Raw genomic sequence first — 22,854 nt, forward strand, 5'->3', positions numbered from 1 at the left:
TTCCTTTTTGTTTTTGAGGTCACAAAGTTAAGAACTGGAAATTAGCAGAGCTAAAATCTTGCTGGTGATCACTTTGTAAAACAGAAACACTTTTTTATTTCGCTGAACTTTAAAGGAAAATATATTATCTTCCTCCAAATAGAGTACAACTGTTTAAATGGCACAAAAGCTTTTTAAAGAATATTTGATGCATGTTAGTCTGGTTGTTGATTAACTGGCAATGAGTTCAGTGGTTGTCGGTGCAGTGTTTTTTTTTCTCTCTCTAGAAATGTATTGATATATAGATTGTAATAACAGATTTGTTGACTTGAATTTTGACAAACTGTCTCTCAAATGCTCCCAGTGTCTCCCAGTGCCATGCAAATTATTATACACTTTATGCTTCATAATGCACATTTATACTTTTCCTTTTCTGTAAAAATTTTTTTTTTTTTTTACTGCATTTAGTTTCACTGAACTTTGTTTTGTGCATTCAAATTTTCACTTGTGTTCATAGTGACTGATTGTTCTGTGCTCTCTTGAGACCCAATCAGATGCTAAAACATAAGTTTTAAATAAGTATATTATGTATACAATATTTGTATCACATTTTGAAGTACATTCTTCATGCCCTGCGGTGAAGATAAACTGACACTCATAACTCACATCATATCTATCTTCACAGCAACAGAAAACACTGATCTGGTTGATGATATCTTTATAGCTTTCTCTTTGAATACTGTAACTCATTCCTAATAGTTGATGACAGGTTATAAAATGAGGCATCCTCAAACAGTTTTACACAATGTCATTCTAGACTGTAGATCTTAAAACAAGGTGGTTATAAATAAAAGTGTGTCAGAGTTTACCATACAATGATTGTTTGATTAATAATCTTACATGCTTGTTAATAAAGTGCCCAGAATGACTTCTGTGAAGGACTTTGTATATTTTTGCTCCTGATTTCATTATGAAGTCTGCGAAAGCAATTTTCTCAATTTTAACTGTAAGTGTCCTAATTTTCAAGCTCTAAAGCAGCTTGGTGTATTATTCTTACATGAGGTTGCTCAGGCAACCTTGAGTTTCTGTATTTTCAATTTTAAACTCTTCATTCAGTTCATTCTCTGCTGAATCGATCAGTTCACCTCTGGAGACTTCATACAACTAGTATTACCTTTTAGAAACATCACATTTAGCCTTAAAGTAGCTGCTTGTGACTTTTGTGAAATTGGTGAAAGAAGTTATGTTGAACTTAAACTTCTAATTGTTCACTTAAATCTGAAACTTTATTTACTATAAAAAAAAATTATAATACATAATAAACATTGTGATGTTCCTAGTTTTGGACTATATTCCACATTTTTAACTCACATAAGCAATTTATACAATTTAAATATGTAATGTTTTTTGTCATTTATCATTCTACACTTTTCATAAACATATCACAAATAATATTGTTTAGCCACACATTCCCTTTGTCTTTTTTAATATCAGTTAAAAGTGTTAATCTGAATAATAATTCCATTATTAATTTGCTTAAAGTATCTCTTTTGTAAGTATTAGAAACATTGAACAAATGTAACCTTATACAAGTACTTTTATACTATTCTACTGTCAGTTAAATGTCTGTTTTTAATTAGTACCTCAAATTTAAACTTGATTGAATTTATTTTAAAGGATATATCTTGCATAAGCTCTGTACCAGATTTTTTGACTAACAATATTAATTTATTTTGACCTTATTGTGCATATTGATTTTGACAGCTATACTAAGTTTTAATATGACTGAATTACCCCTGCTGTGCTATAAATGATTTCTTCTGAGAGTAAGGGTAAAGTTTGGTTTTTATTGGGTTTCTTTTTCCGTTTTTAAGGCAAATTGAATATGACAACTTATAAAATGTACAAGGCAGGTATTTTATTTGACAACAAACCTCAGTGGTTGTTTGGACAGGTGAAAAGTCATTCAGTGTCTCGTGTAAATCAAAAAAAGTCCAGGATTATTTATAAGAGCTGTGTGAATTCAAGGTGTGAATTTTGAGTCTTCCTGCAATTCTCATTTGAAATCTTAATTTCCCTTTTGCTCATGTAACATCCATATTCTAATTGTTGGAGACATATAGGTGACCTTTTTTTCTCTTGGTGTGAAACAAATCACAGGTGACATGACTGATGTTCATATGCATCCATTAGTAAAACTTCATACAGAATTCTTCATCATGATTTATTTCAAAATCAACATGTAAGGGATTAAATCAAGTCAATATACAAACTTACAAAAGAAAGAACAACAGATATGCTTTAAGCTGCCATTTACACAGAAGTAATCTTCACATTAAGTGGGAAAAATGAGTGGAAGGACGGTATATTCCACAGTTACTTATGTTACAACATTGAGAATATTGGCAATTTGATGGAATATATATATATATATATATATATATATATATATATATATATATATATATATATATATATATATATATATATATATATATATATATATATATATATATATATATATATATATATATTAAACGACCCTTACTTTGCTGTTTAATCCTGGAAATGGTTTATTTATTGGCATCACATTTATTGTGTCTGTTTTCATTTTCTAAATGTTGAAAAATATTCATTAATTATATGGCTTTAACCACATTCTGAAATAGCCATTTTCAAAGAGTGCATGATATTTTTTGCAAGATGTACTGTACTGGTTTTTTATAGATTTTGTGCCTCAGGGTTGTGTTTCTGAGGTCTGTTTTTTTTTTTATATATATTTTGAAACATTATGAAATTGGGAGTAATGTAACACAAATTCCATACACTCATTTTCTTTGGAGAGGTAGAAGGCATTGACATGCTTTGCTAAATGTTTGGTGTTCACATTATGTGTATTCCTAGACAAAATGGTTTTCCAAGGGACTCACTTAGGTTGTTCTTCACTAGGGGGGGAATCAAATTAAATAAACCCCAAAATAATTCTGATGCTGAAGATACAGATGTTTAATACATTTGGCAATACAGTCATAACTACATCTAAACAAAGACACTAGAACTATTCACTACGTCATGCGTGTCATTCAGAATCTTTTTTTTTTCTGTCAATGTCACAAGGGGTTATAAAGTGCATTGTTATATATACAGTAGGTAGTCATTACATCAATTAGTTCTACCTCAAGGTCTGCCTCAAATGTTCCACTAACACTGCTGTTTTTATTTTGTTTAGTTTTTTGAGATTAGCATGCCTACCATGCTTTAAATTCAGTTTTCATCATTGAATGAATTAGTATTTGCAGAACACTGCTTTTAATTCACTAACCTCTAGTTTTTTCTTTGTTGACTGACGTCTCTAATGTCTCTGTTCATTACATAATTCTGCCGGAGCAAGATTTATTATGTTGTGACACCAAGCTCCTTACACACACTCTGATCGGTCCATTAACATTTGCAAGCACAGATGTTTTGGTATATACAGAACGTTGCAAAAGACTTTCTATCGGTGTTCGAATGCCTTCCACCAAACCTATTACATAAAGTCATTCAAAAACCATTTGGGTAAATGTTCATGTTTGTTTTGCAAAGTAACCTGCCTTTCCAAGAACAAAAACAAGTGACTCTTTTTTTGATATGCTATATAATGTTTACATGTAGTTTATGCTGTTACAGATGTCTAAGTTATGAAGTAGTAAAATACATAACGAAATAGTAAAAAATCAATGCCCTTATTTTTCTGTCAAAGCACTTGCATGCATATGAATTGTCAGAAATTCAGTCCTGCTAATGTAAAGTCACATATTCTTTAACATCTGAGATTAAAATATATTTCAGAGTTTTGAATGTTTGCTCCAAAATACCTCATTATCTCATTGCCGTTCTGCCTAACCCAACATAACCCAACAAACAAGGAGCAAGCACGACTCCAAAAATAGCTCTTTACTGTTTTAAGACGATATATAAAAACATTGTATATACATCATATGTAAAAAAGAAAAAAATACAGTCATACATATAAAATTGCACTTGGTGCTAACAGAGGAGACTACATGGGTGGCAATGATGGTCTGGTGGTCATTTACTGGGGATGCATATTTGGCAGGTTAAGTGCTGGGTCAGCAAGCATGCCAGAGGACTATATGGTACATATCTGTGACGGTGGGCTGTCAGATTCTCTTGTCATCTGGACAGACTTCTTAGCTCTGCTGTTGTTGGGCTTTTTTCATTCTGCAATGAAAAGAAGAAAAACATCAGAATGAGAAAACTGTCATGCCATAACGCTGGAGAATTCAATGACTATTTATTTTAACTAAATGTGTTCATGACTAGTCAAGAGAAGCAGGACATTTTTAAATAGCCTGAATCTCCACAGTGATTACAACAATAAACCTAAATTCTGCTTCTGGCAAGAATGTAACCGACATTTCTGTACTTTTAAAGGCAATTTCTATTAGTAATCGCATGCTGCAATTAGTTAAAAAAAACTCTCTGGCTCACTGACCGGAGGTATTTCAGATGGCAGCAGCCTCCCTCACTACCTGCAGATGTACAACTTCCTTTTTCCCTAATTGAGCTGTACTAATGACCGCACAGTATATGTACTCATTAGCGTCTAGCTGCCATTCATGGGTGTTCATCCCCATGGAGCCTTTATTCATCTCTGGCTATGAGTGTTTTGTTGTGCAGACTGGACAGTTTACACTTTTCTGTCCCTTTGCTGTTTAATAGATACAAACACACCATGATGGTACCAGCTACTTTGCCATACATCCATACAAGTCTTTTTATATTCACCCAACCCAAATTTAATGTGAGTGTGCATGACAATCTTACAGCTAGGGAGGCAACCAATCCCCTGATCTAATATATCAAGCTCATGATCAGATGTGGGAAAATGTCTTTCTTCGCATGATTCAGTACAACAAAAGCTTGTTTTGCTTTCTTTAGACGTTTACGATAAAGATCAGCGGAGGAACTATTAAGGCAAGGCCACAAAGCCTGAACATGTTTTTCATTTGCTAGGCAGTAGCTTCTAATCTTGAACATCAACTTAAGATAAATATTTCACACCACTATAAGCGGACAGAAACAATAAAAAAAAAACGAAACAAGAAATACCAATGTTTTAATGTTTAGGGTCTTGGGAGACTATTATATAAACTATAACAATGAGACTTTGATATTTGATGCAGTGCACGATTTCATCTGGGATAAGTAAGTATAGTTTTGTTAACTGGAATAAAATTGAATCTGTAAGACCATTTATGGTGCATTTGAGAACAATACCCTGTATTTCCTATTCCGTTTCTCTGCTCCTATTTGTCAAGAGGGTGTCCTTACCTGTTCACGGCATTCCTCAGGTACTGTTGCAGCCATTTGGTCTCTGGGTTAATGCACACCTCCTTGTTGTTCTTCAGTTTAGCACTGTAGGGGAAAAATGCAAGTTTTCATTATACGTTATTTGAATATATATATATATATATATATATATATATATATATATATATATATATATATATATATATATGATATCTTGGTGCTGAACTTTTTAGACATTCAGATTGCAGTATAAGAAATCAATCATTACTAAGTATAAAGCAACAAGAGCCCATTGTGCGTAGATTTTGAATGCAGTACAATAGAAACCCCATAGTCAGCATCAGCCATACAATAGCAGAACAGTTGTTCATTCAAGCTCAGCCGAGCAGTTAGTTCTCAGTCACTCCTCTCTCTAGTAAGTGATAGTACACTGCAGTCTCTCATCACCCTGATTCTTTTTCTGCATTTGAGTTCCCGTCTTTCCTACAGGTCTTAACAGATGGTCAGATTGTTATCACACTCTTCCTTGTAGCTCTCAGCAAAGCGATTAGATTAGAGGTGTCTTGTCAGCACAGGTGAACCATTTGTTTTCAATTGGCTACAACTGACACAAACAAATCATTAAACTCTTTCCTATGTTAAGTAAAACCGGTTCAGGTTCAAATGTAATTTTTGACTTTTAATTGTAAAAAATAACAAGAGAGATATTTTAGCAATATAAGATCAAATCAAGTTAAGTTTGACATTAATTCATATAGAAATTGTATTTGTATTACAATATTGAAAATCTGTTATTACATAAATGAAAACTATTTTTTAAAGGAAATCATTATAGTTGAATAGAATAATAATAATGTATTATTATTGTTATTATTAATAAAATTTTGGGGTCTGCTTTGGTTGTGTGTGTTGTTGCTAGAAATGCTTTCTAAGAAATGATTCTCTTTAAACCTGGGGTTTCTGGCAAAAATCATAGCTCATCATACACTCAAATGCTCAAATAAATTTCCAGATGTTATTCATTGTCCTTCTCATAATCCTGTGAGTAAAACATTCCTAAAGGTCCCACAAATTAATGGCACTACATAATATAAATCCTTGAAAATGTCATGAAGATGAGAACTTTGTTCAGAGACGAGGTTAGCTTCAAAGAATGTGTCCACCATCATCATATCTATATCATTTAAATTAATCAGTTTCTTATCTTTAATTCACGGATGTCCTCTAATTTGGTTAGCTGACTCTTTTGAAGTAGCAGCAGTTTATCAGGGCCTGGCATTTGTTGCTCTATCTCGATCTAGTCAGCAGGGGTTTGAGAGGGTCTGGACTACGAACAGCATGTAGTAAATACTTCACAGCAAGTCAAGGCCAACAGCAAACACTGCTAGATAGTGTTACCAGCATCACTCATCAATGCAGATTTGAAGTATCAAGGGCTCTTGAGCTTTGGGAATCAGGTTCTGATCTACTCTCCAGGGCTTTGCCTTTGGCTTTTGTGTCAGTCGTTGGTCGTATTGTGAATTTTGAGTATGACCAGCTGTTTTTTATTTCACTGACCATTTGACAAAGTTTAAGTCTTTGTTTAGACCTTGGTGAGCATTAATGGTATGGAAAATAAGTATGGTTTGAAATGGAGTTTGACACGGCACTGCCATTAATCTTTGTTAAAAACTAAAATAAAGCAGCTGTTTTGAACACTTCACTCAACAGAGGTGAAAAACATTACAGGGAGGATAGTTCTCATCAGCATGCAAGGCTATGGTGTGTGGCTAAGCACATAATTTAAGTCCTTTACATGTGTGAGAAAGAGCTTGAAGAGGAACTTTTTCGGACCTCAGTGATGTCATTTTCCTGTAAAAAATACAGATGCATCAATGCTTAAAGGTCCTTCCCCCTCCTATAGCATTTCCCTCTGGATGTGTGCAATTGTGAGAGCCTGTCCAACATTATAATGCCAGACAGAGGAGACCAATTCCTGTCCCATTCAGTATCCCTTCAGAATTTGGAGATTGATGGGGTGAAGTGATGTGTTTCTAGGTCAGGCAGACACCTCATCAGAGGCAGAGCTGCTGAGCGAGTCGGAAAGAGACAGTGTAGATACTCACATGACTTGGAAGGGGCAGTTTGGTGTGTGGAGGAACTTGAGCTCGCGAATGCTTCTCTGTGGGACTGTGTTGATTGTGGAACGGCACCAGCATCTCTCTACCAGGCTAATTGGCTTGGCTGGAGAAGAATAGAGAAAAAAGAAAAGAGAAACTCAATTCAGCTGCTGCTGTGATGCTTTTAATTCGGTGCATGTGAGCATTGGACAAAATCATGATGAATAATGAAGCCTGATGAGAAAGTACACAAACGCTAATCACTTTTGCCTGGTATTTTCATTGAGAGCACATCACAGATGTGCTTCATAAAAGAAAACAGCATCCTTGACTAAAAATGAAACTTAAAAGATTTGGTTGATTTTCAAAAACTGTTACTTAATCATTCTAGCTCCAAAGCCATTATTGGAACACTCTCTAATAACAACCAGCACAATTTGCTGACACACTGAAGATGCGTTGTCCTTCTAATGGCTTTTCTATGAAAACTTACAAAACAAGATTTATTTTATAATTGTTTAGCAATGTATATAAAATTATAACTGCGATATTGTTTGTTATTCTACACATTTTAATAAATATGCTTTCTAAATTCAGTTTATAATATTATAAGGTATAAACTGGGGTGATTGTATGTACTGAGACATTTGAAGGTGTATTTATAAAGCAATTCAAGTAATTACTATTGATGAGAAATGCTTAGTGCAATGATACTTTGATGATTTATTTGTAACTAAATGCAGATTAAATTGAGTGTATGCGCACGTAAATACATTATTTCAATAGCTTTCCCATTTGTGCACATTAAGGCGAGCGAGTTATGATGGCAGCGCGGGATTATTGTTCCATTTGGTTCAGACCTGTTACGCGCTCAAGGAAGCAGAGACTTCACAGCTCGAGCAGCTTTACATTGTAAGTGAAGATTGCACGTACGAAAATACTTTAACGGACATTGCCCACTCACAAGCCCCCAGAGGTGTGAAGTACCTGCGACTTAACGGATCTATCCACCTTAGTCCACTTGTAAAATGCTAATGACCTCTCTGGTAATCTATTCTTTTTATCATGTAAACGCGCGAGCCATAGTTAGAGCCGCGCGCACTGGCTCGATTGAACTAAAGACTGGCGCTATCTCTGCGGTTTCTGTTTTATCCTCTAATTTGTGGGTAATTAAGAGAAAACAAAGAGGGCGACAAATACACACATTAATCAACGCCGTGCCAGCTTCTTTTCTGCCCTCCTGACCGCATGCGTGTCAGTTTGGTAACTGGAATAAATCACGTAGCCTATGTTATATTCAAATAAAATATAAAACCAACTGGTGCGAATGATCCACGTGGTATTAGAAACTAAACCCGTAGTGTATTAGATTTCTTATTAATAAAACTGTTCTGGGTTTAATAAACACTGTAAATGCAAATGCGTAAATGCAATGAAATACGGGTAATTTTACACGCAGGTGCACGTTTACGTAAAAACCATTAATATTTTGTAGTTTGCAATAGTTGCGAATGACTTTAATGAACGGATTGCAATCTTGCCAAAATACAGCAAACATGCGTCTAAGCTTTATGCACAGTGCAAAAATAATGTAAAAACTTGCAAAGTATCTGTTGAATAATCACTCACCATTTGAAACCGGTGCATGAATGACGACCGCCATCAGAGCGAATATTACGATTAGTTTCAGATCCATGTTTGCGGTGTGAAGAAGAGATCTGCACAATTTAGAATCCTGGAGCAATTGTGACAGCAGCAACTGCGTCTCTGAGTTAAATCTACGCGCAGGCTCTACTCCAGACACCCCCACCTTCAAAAAGAGAAAGTGGGTGTTCCCACGATGATTTGTCAGCTATAGCCTACAGATAGCCTCAATTACTATTCTCAAACCAAATTAAAATACTCGCTTTTTCAATGGAGCAGTTATTTATTTATTTATTATTCATGATATGTCATATTTGAAGTTTGGTGATGAATATTGTGAAAATGAATATTGTGACCCATGAAATGAACAGTATTGCTTCTGGGCTTATTTTCCCATAAATAAAACATGGTCACACTAGTTATGCCAAATTTGTAAAGAATTTCTGTCTTTTCATAGATTCTTGTATACAGCCTCTTAGCTACACTGTCTATACATTTTATATAAATCCTACACAAATTATTCAGAAATTTAAAAAAACATAATTATCATAAAAAGATAGTCATTCTTATGCATTGCATTTCCTAATGTACTGTATTTTACTTACTGGATTAGTCACATCATTGACCTTTACATTTCTAAAGTCTGCTTGAATTGTGTTTTCAGAGTTTCATTGTGTATTTTTCTGTTATCCTGAATTCAGCCACAGATCCCACCAAACTACTCGCAGAGTTTACCACAACTAAAGGCAAACAGATGCAGACCTTTGGCTTTTCCAAGTTCTATAGACTGTAACAGCCCAGTTTACTATAAATACTGGTTTGCAGTTTATGTTCATAAATGACTTTTTTGGAAATGAATTAATTGTATCCCTTGTATTCGCAACAAACAAATACTCATGAAAATTGTAATTTAAATAAATAAATAATCATATCTGCGTTATTGTTTCATCTTACTCCTAAGAAGAATCAGACAGAAACTGAAAAGGGGAAAGCGAACAATTCGTTTTATATTGGGCCAGAACTTTCCGCCAAAACCTCTATTTAAATCGGAGTGGGGAGTATGGAGTGAGTTTTGGTTCTTTATTACATGCGAGAAAATAAAAGATCTGAGAGAAAAAAAAAAGTTTGAGAGAAAAAGTTATCACACTGATAGCAAAAAAACATTTCATGAGAGAAAAAAGAATATTTGAGAGAAAAAGTTTTCATGCCAATAGCAAAAAATAATAATATTTGAGACTAAAAAAAGTTTTGAGAGAAAGTATTTTCTCATAGAACATAAAAAAATATACATTAGAAATTTTTAAAATTATTTCTGAGAAAAAAAATCTCTCTCAAAATACTTTGAAAAAAACTCTCAAATATATATGTTTTGCTATCAGTGTGAAAATATTTTCTCTAAAAAAAAAAAGTGTTTCTCTCGAAACGCTTTTCTTTGCTCTTTATGCAATTTCTTGCTCTCGTGTCAGGATTTTGCTTTCACTGTGAGAATTGTGTCATGGGCGGGGCCACGTTCCTATTGGCCAGTCGGGTGAGCATCGTCTTGTCTTGGGAGTCGAACTGAATCATTACACCACTGTTCGGTTCACCTGCATAGATGCCGCCTCTGCCTTATGGATAGTTAAGTTGAGCACGGACATATGACACTCCAATGTTTGGGTAAGATGATGACACACAGCTGGCTGAGCAAGTTCAGTATCACTGAAGATTAAACATTAAAAAATAGCACTCATATTCATGAATGAACGTGTATTATATTATTTGCTTGCTAATCGCTAGTAAAGCTAACCAGCCATCATGCTAGGTAAACTTGCAAACTCACCTGGTTTATACTATGTTTAAATCAAATGCCAAATTAATGTTTTGATTTAGATAGTTTCACGCCTTATTTAGTGAGTAGTGAGCTAGTTTCTACCTTTGCACTTGCTAGCCTCAAAGCACCTGAAGAGTAACTGCTTGTTCTTACAACCTCCCGCACAACTTTCAACTAACGTTAGTATGCATGGAAGGTGGCAACCCTACTACTAGCTAACGTTAGACAGTGATTGACATACCGTTTGAAAGATTTAAAAGAAAAAATAATTACCATGACAGTACAGGCACAAACATATTTGTGGGTTGCTAATGTAAGAGTTAGTCCTAGACCTGCAATTTACCTTGTCAGCTCTAGACCTCAGCTAGATGGTAAAAAATATTTAGAATAAGCCCCGTGTAGCTGAGTTTGCGAGCTATACATGCAGTGTAGCTAAACATGTGCAACAACCATACAAAGACTATTTTAAACAAAACTAGGTGGGACACTTTCAAACGGTATATCAATCACTGCTCACTACTCACTAAATAAGGCGTGAAACTATCTAAATCAAAACATTAATTTGGCATTTGATTTAAACATAGTATAAACCAGGTGAGTTTGCAAGTTTACCTAGCATGATGGCTGGTTAGCTTTACTAGCAATTAGCAAGCACATAATATAATACACATTCATTCATGAAAATTAGTGCTATTTTTTAATGTTTAATCTTCAGTGATACTGAACTTGCTCAGCCAGCTGTGTGTCATCATCTTAGCCAAACATTGGAGTGTCATATGTCCGTGCTCAACTTAACTAGCCATAAGGCAGAGGCGGCATCTATGCAGGTGAACCGAACAATGGTGTAATGATTCAGTTCGACTCCCAAGACAAGACGATGCTCACCCGACTGGCCAATAGGAACGTGGCCCCGCCCATGACACAATTCTCACAGTGAAAGCAAAATCCTGACACGAGAGCAAGAAATTGCATCAAGAGCAAAGAAAAGCGTTTCGAGAGAAACACTTTTTTTTTTTTGAGAAAATATTTTCACACTGATAGCAAAAAATATATATTTGAGAGTTTTTTTCAAAGTATTTTGAGAGAGATTTTTTTTCTCAGAAATAATTTTTAAAATTTCAAATGTATATTTTTTATGTTCTATGAGAAAATACTTTCTCTCAAAACTTTTTTTAGTCTCAAATATTATTATTTTTTGCTATTGGCATGAAAACTTTTTCTCTCAAATATTCTTTTTTCTCTCATGAAATGTTTTTTTGCTATCAGTGTGATAACTTTTTCTCTCAAACTTTTTTTTTTCTCTCAGATCTTTTATTTTCTCGCATGTAATAAAGACACATTTCTAACTCCATAGGGAGGCATTGATGGGGAGGGGGTGTATTAGTTTGTATAATAGGACACAGATGTGTTCTCAGTTTCCAAGGATATAGCTATGCCCCGCTAGACTCTTGTCCTGGAACGAAGCTCCAGAGGAGAGGGGTGAGTTCTCATGTAATAGGACTCTAAACAGACCCAGCTCACCGGGTCAAACCTGCTGCTCAGTGGCCCGTGTGTGCCAGCAGTGCAGTGAGGGGTACAAGTGTTGGCATGCATTTAATCACACGCTCAGTCAATTACCCTGACACATTAGTAAGTGAAGGGGCAGTACAGATTTTATGTCAGACTTGCTTTTTTTGTTGTTGTTGTTCAAACTTAAGACATTTTTAGCTTGTATATCTAATTTTAAAGAATGCTGAAAGATAGGAATAAACATTGTTGGACATTATTTTAAAGCTTTTAAATGTTTGTCTCTATTTTATTGGAGTCATTCTAAGTTTTAGTTACTGTGTGTTTAAACTAACTTTTTAATGCCTTTAAAGTCTTTGAGTGCTCAGCTTTCCACTCTTCAAAAGCCCGGAGGTGAATGCAGATGTCATTTTACAAGGTTCCACTGGTGGGAGAGTTCACACCCACCCTGAGATTCTGCAGGCAAATTCCCAGTTGGCCAGTGGATAACAACAGATGTAAGCAGAATGTTCTATAGTTTTCACTTTATTTCTAAAGCCTCCTCAGACCAAGAGCTCTAAATTTAGGGAAAATCCAACTGAAAAAAAAAAAAATGTGTTTTGTAATTCTGAATGAGCCTACTTTGTTTTCCTATTCTCACTTTTGTTTGTTTTTTTTACAAAATATTCCACCTTTTACCCACCTTTCCATTCATAAATAATACATTCTCTACATATCTAAACATATTTATAAATTTATACATATTTGAAGGAAGCCATCAGAAATGCTTAAGGAATTATTGTGTTCAGGTCTATGGTTTGGATTGGTTTTTTTTTGTTTTTGTTTTTTTTTGTTACGGTGCAGAGCTTATGAGGAATGAAGTGATTGTACTGTAGTGAGTCACAAAAATTAAACTTCTTTTTTCTGAATGTGCTGTTTACAAGCATTGTATTTTCAAAATTTAATTTGTTAAAAAAAAGATGTTAAAAATTATCTTAAACTATCAGAACCTCATTACTCACAATAAAACATTTCAAAGCCATGGATTAAGAATATTCATCAAGTAATTTTGGATTAAAGCTCATTAACCCTTTAGATTATCATCTGACTGTAATGAGGGAAGTTCCATTTACAAGAGGTGTCAGGTCATCCTCAGATCTTGCGCCGTCCTAGTCGCCCCACATGGAGTGTTGGGGGTCTTGCTGTGGAATACCCCTGAGTTAAGTAAACATGCTGCCAACAGGGGAACTAGAAGTGTTATCATTGACACGAGAAGAGCCTTCTAGGGTCTAAATCCAGCCCTGTAGACTCCATGCCCCCCATATGCCTGCAGAGTGATGGAGTCCCACCCAGACATACCAGCCACCAGGGTGACCATATCTATGTCAATGTTGTGGTTAACAAAATTTGTTTGTACTGAAACAATTGACCCAATCTAATTTGCTAACTGCTGGATCTTTGTAGTTTAAATAGGATTTATCAGCTTCATAGGGTTATTTTGACTAAAAGACATTCTCATATTATTCTGTTCCGTTCCATCAGTTTGGCCAAAAAATAAATAAATAAATAAATAATCTCTGTACCAAACTCATAATGTCAAACCTCCCAAAAGAGCACAATGATTTTGAACCCATGAATGAAATTCTGATATTAAATGAGTTCCTTTATAGATTTATAATGGTAGATACAGGGGTTAGTGGTCACACTTTTTGTGTAGGTACATATATTGAACAAATATATTGAACATTTCCACCGTTATTGTGCAGGAACAAGACTCTTTTTAACACAAACATATGTTCTCACACTTTGACACTAAGTTGTCAAAGACTATTTAAGCAAAATTTTAATTGTAAACCAATTATGAAAAATTGTTAAACTGAAAATTTCAAAGGTAAAAATGTGAATAAAATTGCAGCATATAAAGCACATGTGACTACTTGCCTCAATAAAAATTGAACAAGCAGTTCAACCTAAAAATGTATGGAAAATGTCCTTGCAATTGTATGATTGACTTGTGCCTGAGTTAGTGTTTTGTGGTCGTGTTTTTAAATTCAGCTAAAATGTGATGATGACATTGGAATTGTGTTGGTGTTTTAAACCAGCATACAGACAACTATTAGAAAAATAATTTGGCTCTTTATTTAAATTTAATAGTTATCAAAATATGGCATCTCCATGTGACTACTAACCTCGGCCCTTCCTCTATATGGGAGACAGATTGTAAATGGGCCCCATGATTTTCTTCTTTTATGCTGGTAACGGGTCACATGGCAGTCTTGTGAATGGATTCTCGGCACTGTTTGTCCTGTACACCCCGCACAGACCTCTGACTGTCAGACTGAGATGGAAATGAGGGGGCTAGCTGCAGACATGCACCTCTGAGTGGGACTAGATGACCTGAAACACTGATGGCTGATAGTTCAACAAAAGGATTGGCCACAGCCTGCAACAGGAATCATGTAAAAGCAGTTTCAAGAAGTTTCTTGAATAAGATTCTTATTCTCACTTAATATGTCCCATTTTCAATCATTTTTATATGATTAGATCGATCCTGTTATGTTTTTCATCGTCTTATGACTTTGAAAAGCTGTTTAAGCTGATAATGTTAATTCTGAGTATGGGTCACCATACTTGGCCGTATGTCACGTCACGTTTTCCTTTTCTTTTTAAGCATTGTGTGGGACTTTGTGGACAACATCTGCTATTGCTCTTTGTGCTGAGAGAGGGAAATCACATTACATTTGTCTTTGTCATTGGCTCTATGGCAACTACAGTTGATGAAGATGAGTTGGGAGAAATAAAATCAGCTAGTCGAAGTGAATGAGAGCAAACGGAGAGATCTGAATGCAGAGAGAGCAGATGTGTTTCACACATATTTACTTATCTCACAGCCAGTGTTTGTGCAGACAATCTTCTAGCACGTTGATCTTCCAATCACTTAAAGCCCCTTTCACTGAGATTCTGGATAATACACGGGTAATGTGTCCCGGCAATTTTTCCCGGATCGTTAGATTTTGGTTCATTCACACTGACAGTGAATTCCCGGAAGCTGTGCGTGCGTTCACTCACGACCAGTAAAGGCCCCGTAATGACACGTGACACATCAGGATGTGACGTTTGATGTAAGAGTCGAAAACGCTAGGCACATTAACTTTCATTTGAAATGGCGAACGATCTAAGCTTCAGCGCGGATGGTGAGGAACTAACTGATCTCTGCTTCATTACAGTTTTGCACATATTTTTCGTCGCGAACATTGACCTACCTTCAAAACACCCGGTAAAAGAGTCGCACGATAACGTGCATTATCACGACACAGCCTTTACGGCATTGGTTCTGGCTTTTCAGTGTTGCCAAGTCCGCGTATTATAAGTGACTTTGGGCTTGTTTCTGTAAAGTTGCTTACAAATATTGGTAGTCGCGGGTCGCGTTTTTTGGGGCTTGTTTCTAAAGTGTAATTGCTTATTTGTGCTTGTTCCCAGCTCCATAATAAGTTATCAAGGATATATCTTCTATGTTATCTAAAGTGCAGCCCTGCCTCAATCTGCAGTATATATATATATATATATATATATATATATAAAACGTTTAAAAAATGTTTGAACAACAGTGTGCTTCACATTAACTAATCCTATTAATTAGTTTTTATTTTGGAGAAAATTTTTTGAATCTTTGGAGTTTGAAAACTTAGTCTTCATTTACTTTCATAATACTGAAGAGGAATGTGGGAATATTCTATTAAAACCTGAACTTTCATGCTCCAATGAAGTAAAAAAAAAAAAATCATATGGTTTTGGAATGACATGAGTAAATGATAACAGAATATTTATTTTTGGATGAACTGGTCCTGTAAAAGAGGTTCTTGTGTATCAATGATAAATGTAATGGGATTTTATAGCATAGAAGCAAACTATCCTTTGAATTTCAGACCAATGTATAAAGATTACAGAATGCAGTGCCAAATTAATAATTTTATCAAATGAAACGTGTTTGAAACAACAATTTATCTTTCTTGGTACCGGTGTATTTATTTGGATATCCAAATATCTATGGAATAATTTAAGTTTACGGAAAGCATTTTGGCTCGATGATGTGATCTCCATTGTTAACATTCTGTCTTTGCACTAACAAGCTTGTTGTTTAAGCAAGAAAGCTAATCAAAACATGCAGGACTCTCATGCTAATGCCAGGAAACACTGTTCTCAAGCATTGCACAATCTGAAAGTGTTGTCCTTGCCATTTTTGTCAAAGTACCATATCCTGTTAGTACACAATTGTCAAGGATAAATGGTACTGTGTGATCTGTATGTGAAGATTCATCCAGAAGGTTCTGATGCATTGCCAACATTATTATGTAAACGTATTGCACAATTCAAGAGAGTAAGTAAGATTTCGAGAAGCTATTAGTTATCTAAGAACACTAGAGTTTAAAGGGATGTGACCTAAACCCCCAGCACCAATCACAAGTATCCAAAGTCAAAAGAATATTTATTAGCATTTCTGCTGCTAATCTGAATCTGCAGGCTAGATTTGGTGTGGTGGTGATTGTTTCATATATACATGTGTTGGACTGTAAGCTGATCTCAGTTTACTCTCTCTATGCAATGCATTTGCTACACTTTGCTAAAAAATGAACATGACAAACCTGCTCCATTCCCCTGAAGCATGAGCGCAGCACAGAGATTTACTGTTCACCATAATCGTTCACAACTGTTCAACCACACTCAGATGCCTGGCTGAATCATAAATCTTCAATACTATACAATCGGACACAGTCAGACACCGCTGCACATCAAACAGACCAAAGTGGCACAACATTCTCACATTTCTTTGGTAGACCGGATTAAGTGTCCTTGCAGAATCCTTCTTGGTTTGATTTTGGTTACCATTTCCATAAATGGTAATATTTACAACTTGTTCACTTTAATATATTATATATATAATATATAACATTTTCATGATTCCTTGAAGTTTCCTTTAATGCTAAATTGGTATTCTTCTTAAAGAATAGTATTAGCAGTTTTCATGAATCATACAGTTTTCTAGCATCTTTTGCATATTTTGAACACTTATTAACAGTGACTATTTGATTTTAAAATCCCATCATTTCACATTGGGCAATAGTAGAACTCAAAAACAACTATTAAAAAGGTGAACACATTCACTGATGTTCAAGACGGCAAAATGATGCATAAACTTTTTGAATTGGATGAATGCAGTTATTTTGTCTTGAGGAAAACGACTAAATATCTGAAAGCCATGTAGGCTCTGAAGGGCACTGCTAAATTAAAAAATACTTTAAACAGAAATGTGCACCTTATCATTCTGTTCAAATCTTTACACCCCCCACCCCTCATTTAGCTTGAGCTGTACACACATTTCCAGTTTCTATTCAACATCTTAAGAAGCATGCGAGACAACATACCAATGTGTCCTAGGAGAAAACGAATTGGCTGAACACATTATAAAAGCATGGCTCATCCTGGGGTGAGGGAGCCATTGAAGTATCGAACCCAGCATGGGGGCACTTCTGCTGGTTCATTGAGGTCCGAAATGGCAAGGGACCAGCCGGCTGTGCTTTTGTGCCTGCTTCTTTGCTTCCTCTGTTATGTCACAAACTTTTCCCTGCTTTGACCACCAATTTGGCCAATCAACAGATGGAGCAGAACCATACGAAAAATAGTTGCAGCCTTTCACTGCTGAAACACAGATTCTTCACTTAATAGTGGAGACAATGCAGGGCTCCAAAAGTTCTCGACATCTGTAACCCATGGGAAGATCTGGAGAACCTGAATTCTGATTGGTGGAGCTTCAAAAGTAAAAGGGCTCTTAGAAGTCAGAAGCATTTGCTGTAAATATATATTTTAGGAGGTTTAAAGGGGTCATATGACATTGATAAAAAGAACAATAATTTTTTGTTGTTGTATTTGGTATACCGTATTTTCGGCATACCAAATACCAAATTTAAGCTCATCATTCAGAAAAGCGAGGTGTGCTCTGATTGACTAGCTATCCAGTGTGTTGTGATTGGCCAGATCCCTCAAGCTTTTTTCGGAAATGTTACGCCCTTACTATACTGTGATGGAGTGTCCCAGTGAGACGAGACAATACTTACAATTCCCATTACAAATTAGGTATTTTCTGCATCCAGTGGGGACATATTTACTTGTTGTAATGACTTATACTGTCTTTTTATGCATTGCATTGCATATTGGTCTGTGTAAACATAAAGCCATTTCTGCATTTGTTTTCGGAGAAACGACAAACAACGGCATTGGTGGCATTATGCAAACTCCCCACATCATTAAATAGACATATGGTGGTGTGTTTAAATGAGGTATTTTAGGAGGGCATGGTTGACTCCTTGATGAACTTTGATAAAGAATATCTCTTTGCATTTGAGACTTTAGTCTTTGCAACTTTACAGATCTTATTCATACACCAAGGGCTTGTAACACTCCAAAGAGAAAGGAAACATTGTTAAAGATGGACTGTATACTGATACAAAATCAACTGGTGTTTATTACATTAAATATATATTTTTTAATTTTCAGTCAACATTGCATGAACATTATATCGGGCATATACATTTAATGTTAAGGTATAATTTTCATACATTATTTTTTAAAACTGTATTTGTATCTGTGATGTCTGTATTCACATGTAGCATTGTACTGACTGGACTTATTAATTTATATTTCATTTTAGACAAAAAATAATAATTAGTAATAATCAAATATCATTAATTGGCCAGCTATCTATCTCTTATCCCTTATATATACACTACCATTCAAAAGTTTGGGGTCGGTAAGATTTTACAAAATGCTTTAGAAAGAAGTCTCCTGCTACATTTATTTGATAAAAAATACATTAAAACAGTTATACAGCAATTATTCTAAGTATCATTTACATTGTGTAGCAATGCAAAAGTCTTTGATCAACTTAATGCATCCTTGCTAAACATATTTTTTTTTTAATTTCTTACTCATCCCTAGATTTTTGAACAGTTGTGTGTGATATAAAAATATTATAGCCTATATTAATATACGTAATACTTGTTAGTATAGTTTTCATGTTTTAAAGTTTTGTTATACTTCAGAATACTGCTTTCATCCTGACTTCATATGTCTTTGAGTCTTCATTTGTTTTGTTCTTGTTTTTTTTTATAAGTGATTGCCCAACACTGAGGGCTGGTGTAGAATTAAAATTCCTGTAAAAGTCTGAATTTTGGCAGGACGCTTCAGCGGTGTCTGAGAACCCGCCACCTGGCCTACAAAGAAACTAAAGCAGGCAGTGAAGTAAGCCTTTATTGCCATTACTACTCACAATTTTTTTTACATACAATGCATTCTTATAACTAAACATACTTTACAAAGAGTTTATAAATAAACAGTTATGTCTGCAATAGCATCAGATAAAGAAGAGAAGGTTTAGCAAATTGGTTGTCATTAAAAGATTGAGTCATTAGAATTTATTTGTTTATGTATTCAATTTTACATCGTGTTAAAGCTGGATTTTGTCAAGAGTGATGACAGAGATAGTCAGCAGGTTATGGACACCCAGTGGGGTGTGAGAGCATTTTGTGGGAGTAGACCAGGGCAGAAGGATCTTTTGCACACATCAATCAACAACAGCAAACCCAGAGGGTCGGCCTGCAGAGAGGACACTGATTGCCCCATCGCACTGAAAGCCTGTCCGCTGCCACCATGAAGCAATACATCCTGTTATATGATTCCAGATTCCTAATTTCCTCTAAATCACAGTGGAATACTCAGGGTTTCTCGAAGAGGTTAAGAACAGGAGCCATGGCCTGATAGCAGCAAAAATGAAAGGACATCATGGGTTGTTTGTTTTCCAGTAAAACCATAAAAAGTCGAAGAGTTTCCTGATAGCTCCAAGTATGTTATTGATAATTATTTGCAATGAGTCAGATCTCATGCTGAAAGTGAAACATTATTTTTTACAAACACATGGAGCAGCGAGAAAGATAAACAGTCACAGTCACAGCAAAGAACACAAACTACAGTCTTTCTCATTCATAAATTTTAAGCATGCTCAGACAGTGCAGACAAGTTTATTTTGTCATTGAAACTCAAAACCACAAAGCCCAACATGTGTCTCAGGCAGCAGAGTGAACAAGAACACGTCTTGCTTAAAATCCCCTGACTTCTAAGAGCAGGAAAAAAGGTTACGACAAGATGGCTCTTTTACTTGTTTGAGAGAAGGTCACATCAGTTATATCAGGATGTTTCGGGTTCACGAATCACTTGTAAGTGACTCCTTAAAAGCTGCTGACTGTTAGACTGAGGCAGTGGCACTACAGAGGCAGTGGAGCAGGTCTGGGTGAAATGTGACCCAGCAGTCAGACATGTAGACAGGGTGCTGCTGTACTGCAGCTAGCCCTTAAGTGTCTTTCTTCATGGATCCGTGAGTCAGAAAGAGTTGGAAAATAACAAAAATGTCTATGGAGTGGTTGCTATCTAAGAGGATCCATAACAGCATTCCTCATTTGTAAATCACTTTGGATTAAACAAAAACCTCCACTAAACGAATAAATGTAAATGTTTGCTTTGTGATCCTGTACAGCTTCCTCCTCACATTTCTGGCTTACTTTAAGAAATGATTTCCTACGTGATTCCTCTGAGATTTTGATATCTATCCATCAGAAAGGATGAACTTCCTCTTTTCAAGAGTTTCAAATACTTAAATTTAGATCAAATGTATTATTCTCACAAGAAAAACATATATTCATATATTATGTTTCATTTATAACAATAAGGACTATTAATTTAACTAGTATTTAGTCAATTATATAAATATTGTATATAAATATATAACATCAATTCTTATTCCCTTTAGTCTAGATTGAGCACATTGACAAACTCAGTTGCAAAATTGCTCACTGTGAAGTGTATGAAAATAAAAACATTTTTTGGTTGACTGCTAAGGACACTCTCTAAAATGTGTATTCCAAAAATGTAAAAATCTGTAATATAATCATCTTTCTTTGGTGTCTTTTCTTCCCAAATATTGAATTATGTGATTCAAATTCTAATAGTAATTGAACTAGTTAAAACAAGTAAAGATGCAGTCCTCTAGCTCCTCAGGCGAGAAACTTTAATGAATTCAGTCATCTGTTGGTAAAACACCATGACTAATGCCACAGAGAGTTCTTGTTTACTCTGTGAATGGGATCAGCATGTGTCAGCGCAAAGTCAGTAGAAGTGAAGAGGTGAAAGACTCTCGTATAGAGCACACCACAGTGGCCATCACTAAAGACATGCTGCTGTCCATCAAACTTCTCCTTTCTCAGAGCTGACACTTAAACTTTATTTACAAGCCCCGTCTGCATCGTAAATCTACATCTGTTCACACTTTACAACATTTTCATCTTGAATTCAAAGATTCAGACGGAGTAGACATGTTTAAGAAGGATTTCAGATGCTCCAGCATCCAGGCATAAGCTGTCATTCACAGTGAGCAGGAAACTCGCCTCTGTTTTTGAAAAACAAACCATTTATAATTCTCGCTGAGTAAACTAAGTCCTGCTGAAGTTTAAACTGATTAATTATGTAAAGATGAAATAGTCTCTGGTGAACATTTTTGACGGAGAGCAGATGTTAAATTATAGTATGTGACTTCAATTTTCAGTTGCTTGACCTTTGTTGCCTTAATGGCCTATGTTTCTTAATGGCTGTTATGATGCATTGGCCTTTGCCATGTGACTTTTGGTTACTGGTGATTACAGAATCTGAGTGATTGTAAGTAAATGTCATATTTTTGTTGTTTCTTGTAAAGGACACTTCTTGTTTTTTATGGCAATAATACCCATAATAAGCTTGGGATTGTCACTCTGCTTGTTTCTCCACAGTCTGCGCAAATGTTCTCTGGTTAGGTTACTCAACAGATGCCTGGCCAGCTTTATGGTGTACGGAAATCTGGCTGAGCCAAAGAGAGAGAGAGAGGGGTAGAGAATGTTTTGGACACAGCTGAGTGAAGGTGGTTGCCAGGGCTGTGTTTGATTAGCCGCTCCGGCCGCGCTCTGTTCTCAATTAACTCCACAGTCATTTCTTTTCTTCTTTCTCTCAGGATTCTTTACTCTGGGTGGCTTGGAAAGACGCATGAGGGACTATCAGCTACCCAGCATATATTCTCAGCCTAGAGAGAGGCAGTACAAGAGTGTAATTGTCTTGCTGATGTGAGCACGCTCATGTTTTAGGCTTGTGTTATTGTACAGTTTATCAGCTGATCACCAGTTTTGCTGTGCAAAATTAAAGCATGAATTTGTTGAATGTTCTAGATTTACTTGCATGACATTGAAATTATATTTAGTATGTAAAATTACCTATAATTATGGGTTTCCTGTAAAACATACTCCTTTTGAAAATAATCAAGGCATCAGATTACTTGTGCTTGATTTTTCTCCTTAGATTATATTTCAACTTTATTTACTCAAGCACAGAACCAATAAAAAAGTGATTTATAAATATTTCTATATTAATTTACATTAAATAATGATTATA

At 35.4% G+C, this 22,854-nt stretch overlaps 1 protein-coding gene and 1 long non-coding RNA gene across 2 annotated transcripts; one reads left to right on the top strand and one right to left on the bottom strand.

The window, feature by feature from the left end:
- Positions 1–2,189: 2,189 nt before the first annotated feature.
- On the bottom strand, positions 2,190–9,210 carry cxcl12a (chemokine (C-X-C motif) ligand 12a (stromal cell-derived factor 1)). Its single transcript, XM_052612878.1, has 4 exons — positions 9,024–9,210; positions 7,401–7,518; positions 5,317–5,400; positions 2,190–4,203 (listed from the first exon to the last, which is right to left on the bottom strand). The coding sequence occupies exons 1-4, from the start codon at positions 9,088–9,090 to the stop codon at positions 4,173–4,175; spliced, it is 300 nt and encodes a 99-aa protein (XP_052468838.1). The 5' UTR covers positions 9,091–9,210; the 3' UTR covers positions 2,190–4,172.
- Positions 9,211–15,448: 6,238 nt separating this feature from the next.
- Positions 15,449–22,623, top strand: LOC128025895 (uncharacterized). Its single transcript, XR_008186281.1, has 3 exons — positions 15,449–15,527; positions 22,203–22,330; positions 22,421–22,623. It is a non-coding gene; the product is annotated as an uncharacterized LOC128025895 (long non-coding RNA).
- Positions 22,624–22,854: the final 231 nt, after the last annotated feature.

Source organism: Carassius gibelio, chromosome A13 (assembly GCF_023724105.1).
Source record: "Carassius gibelio isolate Cgi1373 ecotype wild population from Czech Republic chromosome A13, carGib1.2-hapl.c, whole genome shotgun sequence".
In the NCBI taxonomy this organism is placed as follows: Eukaryota; Metazoa; Chordata; class Actinopteri; order Cypriniformes; family Cyprinidae; genus Carassius; species Carassius gibelio.